This window comes from Ostrinia furnacalis, unplaced genomic scaffold (assembly GCF_004193835.3).
Source record: "Ostrinia furnacalis isolate ACB-3 unplaced genomic scaffold, ASM419383v2 OfSCF2877, whole genome shotgun sequence".
Lineage (NCBI taxonomy): Eukaryota > Metazoa > Arthropoda > Insecta > Lepidoptera > Crambidae > Ostrinia > Ostrinia furnacalis.
The window spans coordinates 1-10,258 of NW_021133116.1; the positions used below are offsets into that span (position 1 = coordinate 1).

General features: G+C 38.2%; 1 protein-coding gene across 1 annotated transcript; it reads left to right on the forward strand.

Annotated features, from left to right (window-relative positions):
• Window positions 1-670: 670 nt before the first annotated feature.
• On the forward strand, window positions 671-5,848 carry LOC114356732 (solute carrier family 2, facilitated glucose transporter member 10; the record flags this gene model as incomplete). The annotated part of the gene is made up of 6 exons (XM_028310070.1): window positions 671-835; window positions 2,603-2,828; window positions 3,221-3,392; window positions 3,843-3,957; window positions 4,414-4,851; window positions 5,163-5,848. Coding segments are annotated over 6 exons (1,371 nt in total), but the record flags the coding sequence as incomplete, so codon positions are not given.
• Between the last annotated feature and the right edge of the window lie 4,410 nt (window positions 5,849-10,258).

Here is a 10,258-nt window from a genome sequence, read left to right on the forward strand (position 1 = left end):
ATTTGAGGTCGGTTTTATTTTTTTTAAAAGTTAATTATTAAGTGACCCCAATGGTAACACATAACAGGAATTTTATTTTCTTACAGTACTTATACGTACATAGATGATGCAATCTACATTATTATAGGGTTGTATGACGCTTTTGTACATCAATATTATTCAACATAATTATTATTAACGTTGGTAGGGCAAGCTATATGCCTATGTACTGAATAAACTATATTTTGAATTCGAATTTGCGGACTAATAAAATTTGAATTTCTTAAGAATTTGATCAAAGCATAATTATTATGATTTTACTCGTTAGAAGGGAACCACAAAGCTAAGAAACGAATACTAAAAACAAGTAGCTAAACAAAAGTAGGTAAACTTACATCATTGTTTTTTTTTCCTTTCGTTCAATTACAGCTGGAAGAAGGCCTCCCCAAGGATTTCTACAACTACCAGTTCAAGGTAGCGCAACCCGCACCCAAGTGCTTCCCGCAATCTCTACCATTAAACCATCATCAGTCTACCGAGAGAGAGCTTGTTCATAATATATTATGTCCTCCTGGTCCATGGTCGTCACTTGATCATCAGATCTAGGAGTTAATGGCCAATCCATAGCCACATTTTGTTAGCCACAATCTGCTTTCAGTGTCTTCCTTTATCTAAATTATAAAATTCAAACGTTTCCATTTCCAGTTGCGGCATTCTCTTCGCATACGCCGCGGGCGGTATGCTCTCTGCGCACGCGCTGTCTCTGTCTATGGCGGCGCCGCCTAGCGTGTTGCTAGTCTCGTTGCTATGGTTACCGGAGACTCCTTCGTTCCTCATCAGTGTTGGGAGGATACAGGTAGACATTTTAAGTTTTTAATGGTAGTAGAGTTGGTTTTTGTCTCTATGGCGCAGTGGGAAGAGAGACAGGCTCTTTTGATCTGGGGTCTAGATTATATTCCCAGATCTCATTCTGCAAATTGAAAAATCATTTGTTGTAAATTGTTATCCCACCAAAAACATTCTGTAAAAAACTAGCCAAGTCTCGATGGAGGCGCTGCTTGTTTATCTCTAAAAAGTAATGAAATCTAGACAAAGTCGTGCCAAGTCTATGGTTCCTTACTGCGATTTCTTTATTATTATAGTTAATGTTGTGTGACTTGGCCGTTGAAGGGTACAAAACCAGGTGCTCCATGACACCATTGCACCAATCTGTCACCAGAGCGGTTCTGGTCCATTGACGATGGAAAATAAATTGCCACTTGGAAAACGTTGAGCGTATTTCAATAATGATTATCTTAATAAAGATTGTTTAACGGCCAAGTCACACAAAATTAACTATAATAATAAAGAAATCGCAGTAAGGAACCATAGACTTGGCACGACTTTGTCTAGATTTCATTACTTTTTAGAGATAAACAAGCAGCGCCTCCATCGAGACTTGGCTAGTTTTTTACAGAATGTTTTTGGTGGGATTTCACTTCTTTTTGTAGAAAGTGGCATAATTATTTAACGTCGTCGTCCTTTAATATTATCGACATTTTTTTTTACGATATTAAACATAGCGACCTTTAAAATGGACAACGAATCAGAATTGTTTTAATAATAACTTAACCTTAGCGAACCTCACGGAGTCACGATATAATAAACGAAATCAACCAAATTAAAATTACACAACATTCAATTTAATCGACGGGGGGGTCTAGAAAGGAAAAAAAATCTGGACACCGCGGTGCAGAAAATCGACGCTCAAAGTGCTAGCGCCATCTAGCGGTGAGCGGTACAGGCGAACACCACGGCGCCGGTGTGGCGCTAGTAGTATTGATTATTATGAATGTGGTGTTACTCCAGATCTTCGATTTTCCTAGTTTTTATAGTTTTCCCTTTATGTGGCCATTAAACCCTAACTCTGTACCAAATTTCAGCTCTCTGAGTTTATGGGAAGTACTAGTTCTATTTTGATGATCATCAGTGAGTGAGTGAGTGTCATAAATGCGAAACTTTGCTTTCGCTTAACTTCGGAACTAAATGACCTACAGACTTGAAATTTTGGATTTTAAGTATGTGATTATAGCTTACTAGATGACGAAAATTTCTGCGTTCTGGTCTTATCCAGAGGTTCTCAAATAGGGGCCTGAAAATGCGGCGAAATGGTTCCAGTAAAGGATGGTACGGCAGTGTTTGCTTCGCGCTCGACTTGGCGGGGGCACTGCCGTGCCCCCAGATTACTTTGATAAGAATTATTTGCAGATTTGGAAAAAGCTATTGTCTGAAAAGAATAAATTGTCTGAAAAGTTCTGAGCAATCTGAATTGAGTATAACATCTTGGTCTCAACACTGACGTGATAATATTGAGACTTTAGTTAAGAAGAAGTTGCTTTTGGATTGACTTAGAGTTTCGTGACGTACAATCCTACGTCTCAGAGGTTCTGGACACAGGAACACACAGTGCAAAATATGGTTATAACATAGCATGAAATTGATGGAACCAAAACCTTGTTGTGCTATTGAGACATACTAGATGCCAATAATGGCAGTTCATAAAATCTAGCAGTACCTAGTTGTGACCCCATTATAACCTGTACAATAGACGATGCAGAAGAACATGCTACTTCTAATATTCCAGGACGCGGCAAAGGTGATATGCTGGTTCGACGGCTCCGACTTCAGGGAAGATTTGACTGACGTCATCGAGCAGCAAGAAGTCAAGATCAGAACTTCAGACTGCTACGGAAGACGGGAGGCGATGAGGAGGCAGGATTCTGATACGTTTCAGCCGATGCTGAAGAGGAGCAGTGGGTTAGACTCCAATTGTGATAAGAAGGCAGAGCAGTCGGCTTGCAGGAAGTTGTGTAAGTTTGGCAATGAACTCCTTGCCTATTTTCCAATCTATTAGTTCATCATAATTTGTTGTAGCTATAAGACCTACTTACAGAGACGTCGCACATTTATCAACTCGGAAAGGGATCGTAACCGTATCAATTCGAGGCGGTCAGTATTCTTTGTATGAAACTCCATACTACAAAGCACACTTATCCGCACCGTAACTTAAAGGCCTCGCCTCGCGATTGACATCTCGCGAAAGGCGATACGGTGTTATCCCTTTCCGAGTTGATAAGTCTGCTATGGGATTTAATGGCCGTTTGATGGTTTAAGTTCGTGTTTCTTTTATAATATTATCTATTATATAATAAGTGGTGTGCAATAAAGACTTAAAGAGTACGTATGTATCTATTTCCATCAGTCCGTCACCGAGTCCCACGCCGCGCCCTCTGCTCATGCATGGTGTTAGTGATGGCGGCGGCCGGTAGCGGTGCGGGTGCCGTCAACAGCTTTGCGGCAGCTGTGTTGCGGCACACAGCACACACGGTGCCGCGGCTCAACCTTACTGCATACAACTTTACTATCTACAACGGGTGAGTTTTAGCATCAACAAATAAGTAATTTACATAACTCGTAGATAGAAAAGTTCTCGAATGGCGACCATGGGTCTTCCACTAGATGGACGGCCGGTCTAGTGAAGGTTGCGGGAATCGCTTGGATGCTGGCAGCGCAGGGCCGGTCGTTATAGAAATCTCCTGTAGTAGTCCGTCCTTCTAACTTTTCCCGAGCCTTCATTTGGTTTTTAATTAAGAGTCATAAAGCTCCAGATGCGCACCGTGATAACTTTTATCGACGTCAAAATGTATGGGAAAAATCGATAAAATGGCGTGATAGCCGCTTATCGCAGCGCGCATCTTAGGCCTACTGGACACAATTTGTGATGCAGCGATGGGAACGAATATTTTTATAAGACCCAACATGCAAGATTTAATCTAATTGTTTTGTTAAGATCACCATTATCAATAACTAGACTTTGGTTACAGAACTGTGCCCCGTCCCTTATTGGATGCATCTGAGGCTGGATCTATGCTGTGCGGAGCAGCACTGGTTTTGGGAGCCGCTGTGGCTACTATCACAGTCGACAAGCTTGGGAGAAAAGTAAGTCAAAATATAATTGTAATAGAAAAGCAACTGAATATTTTTTATCCCCAAAGAGATGCCGAGGCATACGTCATCTCACCTGATAGAAAGTGATGATCACACCGAAGGTGGAACCGAGCTTCACTCGGAAACCTCAACCACAGAGGAACTGGCTGTCTTACCTCGTAACTGCCGAAACACTACAATGCTTGTCTACATTAATTTTGTCGTGTGTCGAATACTCACTGGAAAATTCCTCTTTGACTTCCTGGCTACATCTTTTTTAATTGTTGTGATATAATATTTGATGCAGGAGTAATTATTAGGAATCTAGATTCTAACCAAGCAATTACAGCAACCATATTTTTCAAAACTGTCCTCATTAAAAAATTCACAGAGATTTTTATGTTCTTCTTCATTCATGGATCTTCTCCGTATGTTTCATGACATAAGAATTTATTTTATTTCTTCCAGATGCTTTTACTCTGGTCCTGCTCCGGCATTGCCTGCTGTCTCGCCATCCTCGGAGTATACTGCGACCCTCGGCTTCGCATGTACTCCTGGTACCCCCACCGCCTGTGGCCTTACAGAAGAAGCCCTATCGACCATATCAGGGGCAAACACATAGAAATACCTCAAAACTTGACTGCTTACGTCAATGATAACGTTACTAATAATTTAATAATGAATACTACAGAGTCTGAGAAATCTTGGCATAGAATCGGTGAAGACACACACAATTCTAGTCATGGTGGTGTCTTATGGGGCAAGAAAGAGAATGATGAAGTAAAAGCAAGTGAAGACGAAACGATGATGGCCCCAATATTACTGTTATCAGTGGTGCTCTTCCTTTACAATATAGGGTTAGGATCTGTGCCGTATGTACTGATTTCGGAGCTGTTTTCTATAAATGTAAGTAAACCTTTTTAAGACCAATTAATTGGTTTATTTGTTTCTTTTTCCGCTTGAAAATTGTTCATTTGCCATTGCCATTAGTTACTATTTGAAGTGTGGGCAGGCCTTCCACTAGGTGGACCGACGGTCTGATGAAGGTCGCGGGAGGTGCCTGGATGCGGGCGGCGCAGGACCAGTCTTTAAGGAAAACCTTGGCCAAAGGCCTTTGTCCAGCAGTGGACGTCTTTCGGCTGAAACGAACTATTTCTATTTATGTTTAATCATATTAGTTTTCAAATAATTCATTTATGGGTATTTGTATGTCCCAGGTTCGAAGCCTCGCGTCCAGTTTCATCATCTCTTGGATGTGGCTCAGCAGCTTTCTCCTTCTTCGCTACTACGGGACTATTGCCGTCTCTCTCGGACTCCACAGTACCTACTATATCGGCGCTGGCGTCACTCTACTAGGCTCTTTGTACACTCTACTATTTATACCTGAAACTAAAGGAAAAAGTCAGGAACAGATAGACGAGGAGCTGGAAGGACCATGGATTGTTTTGAAGAAGAAGAAGAATAGACGATGACAGAGACCTTCAAGGGTTTTGGCACTGATTTGTCTGTGAAAAGAGGTTGAAATCAGCTGTTGGGGTCAATGACACGAGTTTCCGAGAATGCAGGATTCATATCTAGAGAGTAACGCCATCTGTTGACTGATTGTAAGAACACAACCAGATCGTTCTTTGTTCCGTAACTTGGAGAGAAGTTCCTAAAAAGGATACGTCATGTCGTAAGTCGTGGTCATATTTCCTAAACCAATTTAAATGCAGAGGTAAAATAAGGCTCAGGCTACATGCATGCAAAATTATCTTCAAATCATTATAAGATTTTACCTTTCGCGTTCCATTTGGACTATAGAAAGACACGGGTTTTAACGCGACATTTATGACTGAGTTACATTATGTACTCACGGTTTGACTTTGGGCTGTTCAATGCTGCAGCCGTGGTCACAAGCAGAATTGCTGCTGTGTCTTTCAATTTAAGTTTTATTACAAGCTTTTTATTACTTTTTTCAATCTTCAAATCAATCCAAAGTTAGATTTAATTGTATTTATACTTTGGTACACATGCATGTAATCTGAGCTTTATTTATTGTTCGATGGTGAATTACATATATTTTTAATCACGTATTTATCAATATTTTATACAGTACTTTTAATGGGTAGATGTAGTTATTACAGATGTTGAAAAATATAAAAAATAGTGCAGCAAATTAATTAATGGTCAACCCTGAACAAAACTTTTAATTTGAAGATTATCTATTTAATTATGCTCAAGTTAAAAAAAAAACAAATCTGAATTGAGTTTTTTTTTAACTTGAGCATGCTCAATAAGTAGAAGACGAGCACAATACAATGAAAGAGATAGAGTGTGAAGTTGATCACTGTTGAGCTTGTTTTTTTCCATAAATCACTGGAGTTTTTAATGGTTATCATTTTATTAAACAATTATCTTCAAAAAATCGTTGAATATACTTCATTTTTATTAATAGTTACATAGTCACTCTGTCAAATAGAATAAAATAGATAGGTAAAGAATATTATTATTTTGTGACATATTTGTAATAGTTGTTAAGCAAATGAAAACGTGTATGTACCTATTATGTATAGTTATAGGCAACTCAAAAAATTGCAAGTGTTATAGAAATAGGTAAGAATAAATAATATCAATTATGTATGGAATTGAATGTAAACTCGCAATTATGCACCAAAATTATAGTGAAATAAAAATTAATATAAAATTGTATGTTTAGGTATCATATTATTTTTCCATTTTTGACAAATCTTTATGGATCAGTTCAAAAATGGAAAAATGGTATACTCTTTGAAGCGCACCCTTTTTCAAGGGCACCTAAATGAAGCGCACCTTTTATTTGCACTAAATACATAAGGGCGTATTGTGTCAAAGTCAAAATTTCTTTATTTGTTTGGACTAATAAATAGTTCTTACTAATCGTCATTTGTGTTTAGGTCCTCCACGGTCTCAGCCATGACTACGATATCGTCCGCGAAACGAAGGTGGGTGATATACTCGCCGTTGATATTTATGCCGAATCCGCTCCAGTCCAGAAGCTTGAAAACATCTTCCAGGGCGGGCGGGGCACATAGCTCGAAGAGCTGACGGCCGCTGGGGCAGGAAAGTTCTTGAGTGGCGACCACGAGCTGGAAGACGTAGCGTGGGCAGGCCTCCCACTAGGTGGACCGACGATCTGGTGAAGGTCGCGGGAAGTACCTGGATGCAAGCGGCGCAGGACCGGTCTTTGTGGAAATCCTTGGGGGAGGCCTTTGTCCAGCAGTGGACGTCTTTCGGCTGAAACGAACGAACGAACGAATCGTCATTTTGCTCTTAAGGAGCCTCTACATGTCTCATAATCTTTTTACCCTACCAGCGCTTCGAGACCAACATTTGGCAAGTGCTGAGAAGAAGCGCCGCAACAAACTCAGTCACCACTGTCTGCCGGTTAATATAAATAAATAGAAATAGTAGTAGTAGGTACATTCGATTCAGGAGCAGTTCACTGAATTTACCATGCATTCTTGTATGGTGTATCTTATAAGAATGGGTATACAAGATTGCGTGGTATATTAAACAAGGTAGTGACGTGCTAATATCTAGACTTACATATTAAGATACTAGTAGAAATGACTCGCATACATAAATTTGAATAACTTGGATTGACCAGTCCCCGAAAGCAGCGCCTGTTCACAGACATGACGAGTGAACCAGCCATCGCTTCACTCGACCATATTAGAGGGAATGTAACGACCCGCCTCACTACCTGTGGGGTGTCGCTTCAATGCTCGTCGATGGTGCGCACCTGAAAATCATGGTGCGCATATGACTTAGTGCGCTAATAATTTAGGAGTGCTTGAAAATGGGTGCGCTTCAAGGAACACTTAATATTGATCACAATTAGATGAGATCCGAGATTGGGCTACTGCCAAAAGAAAATGTGTTCGTTTAACGTAAGTTTTAATGCAAAAGACATTGGTAAGGTAAACGTTTTTAGTTTGTAAATATTAAATGTGTAGCTGAGATCTCTACAAATAAAGAGAGCATTCAGAATACAGTGCAACTCTTTGCTTAACCTAGGTATGTACCTAGTTTTCTCAAATTTTATAAAGTAAGGGCTCGCGCACACGGTGACTTTTGTCACTGTGACTTTTTTATCACCTCCATATAAACGTATGGAGGGAGAATGTAGAAAAGTAATTTATGTCACTGTCACGTCGCTACATGCACGGACCTCCATAGTATACATAGAAAAGCCTAGATAGATAAGCGCACGACAAGTGAGGCAACTTATAGTGGACTATTCTGGTCCACTTGGACCTTGACACTTTTTTGTTTAGTTAAAATGTCTTATTAAATAACAAATAATAACATTGTATTAAGCTAAAAGTGGATAAAAATTTTAACATTTCTACCAACATTTTGACAGTAGTGACGTAAGATTTTACAGTAATGACAAGATTTTTGCTTCATAAGTCACAGCGACAAAAGTCGCCCGTGCGCGCTAGCCCTAACGCTATAAAGTAAATATGTACTTTTGCACTTTCGACAGATAAATACAAAGTTGATTGTTGAAGTGGATTTTCAATTTGTTTGATATTTTATTTTCCTATTTTCATTGAAGTTATGTTTTCTTCCATTACGTCATGCATGAAGGGTCCTTAAATTATTGAGACTTGTGGCACTCAACGTGATTGCAATGGAAATATGTACCGTGTGTTTTCTTTGGTCATTGTATCATTATTTATTTTGTGCATAATTCATTTATGTGACTCTATAACGTAAAAGTTTGTCTAGTCCAACTTTTCTTTTCATAGCAGCAATTTAAAATTTATTCTTTACAGTTTATCTCATCAATTATTTTCAAAATTATGAACCTTCTACGTGTTTTTTCATTTGTCATTGTAACGTAATTATTATTTAGTTTTTGTGCGTATACCGTCAAATATTTTTTGGTCCAACTTTTCATAGCTACGTAATACATTGCAGTCCATCTTCTCTCAAATTCTCCTATAATAGTATGTAATATTAAGGGTGGATTCGACCAAACAAGAGTAAATATTAATCTCAGAATTAATCGTCAGTTATTCGCCATTTTGACATATTTCCCATACTGACATTGACAGTTTCAATGTCAATGTTATACCAGGAGTTATTCTCGGATAAAAGTTTGGTCGAATCGGGCCTTATAAATATTTAATTTTAGGCTAAAGTTGCACAAATGAAGTGATGTGTACAAACTAGATCTAGGTCGAAAAGATTTTAGCCAAATTTTGATATAGATCCGTTGGTTGGATGCGATTTGTTGTTTTGTATGGATGAATAAAGAGCTTTAAATGTGTATCCTTTGGTTTCTTTTTATAATAACACAAAACATGAAATTAATTTTTAACTTGTAAGTGGCTTGCCAATGTATTTTCAACTTTACAGTTCAGAGTTCTCGGCGCAAGGCCGATGTAGTTGGACGCGTCCACGCGTGTGTTCCCACCACGTTTTACTGTTCCGTTTTATCGTGTACGTTTTTTTTCGTCGATGGCGTATGTAGTTGTATGAGCGACTTCACACATGACACAGTATTCTGTATACAGTAATACATACATACATCGACGAGAAAAAACGTACACGATAAAACGGAACAGTAAAACGGAGACATGTGTGAACCGGCCGTTGATGGGATAAGGTTGAAATCCTATGAAAAATATTGTTTTTACATATTAAAAGAAAAATCAGCACAAGGGAATTCTAGCCTAAGGAAAAATAATTTTCACCTTTATAAATTTATTTGCAATAATAACATAATAAATAAAATTCGAGTTAAATATCACATTTTAAAGGCCTCACCATGATTTTGGAGAAACGTATAATTGTTAAATGTTATAATAATTATTATTTACATAAATACTTATCAGATCCTAAGTTAAATAAATAAAGGCTCTACCACACTGGCGATTTACATCAAAAGTAAACCATTAAATGAAATCACTGGGCTATTGAATGGTTTTCTGAAAACCATGTTACATTTAGTAGTCCAAAAATATTTATTTCGCTAGTGTAACATCACCCTTACAACTTATTTGTACGATAGCTTGATTGTTCTTAATTTGATCTAGATTTTGAGCATGTTTTTACTTCAATCAAGTTTAGTTTTATTTTACTAAGGGCTGATTTTTCATCTTATAACTGAAGAATAAACTTGTCATTTTGACATATTTCCCATACTGAAACTGTCAATGTGCCAAACATATTCTTCAGTTAAAGTTATTTGACGATTGAAAAATCAGCCCTAAGTTAATTTAAAATCCTGACCATATTTTAAATTTTTTTATGTTTATTTTACTACTATTGTTTTATTAGT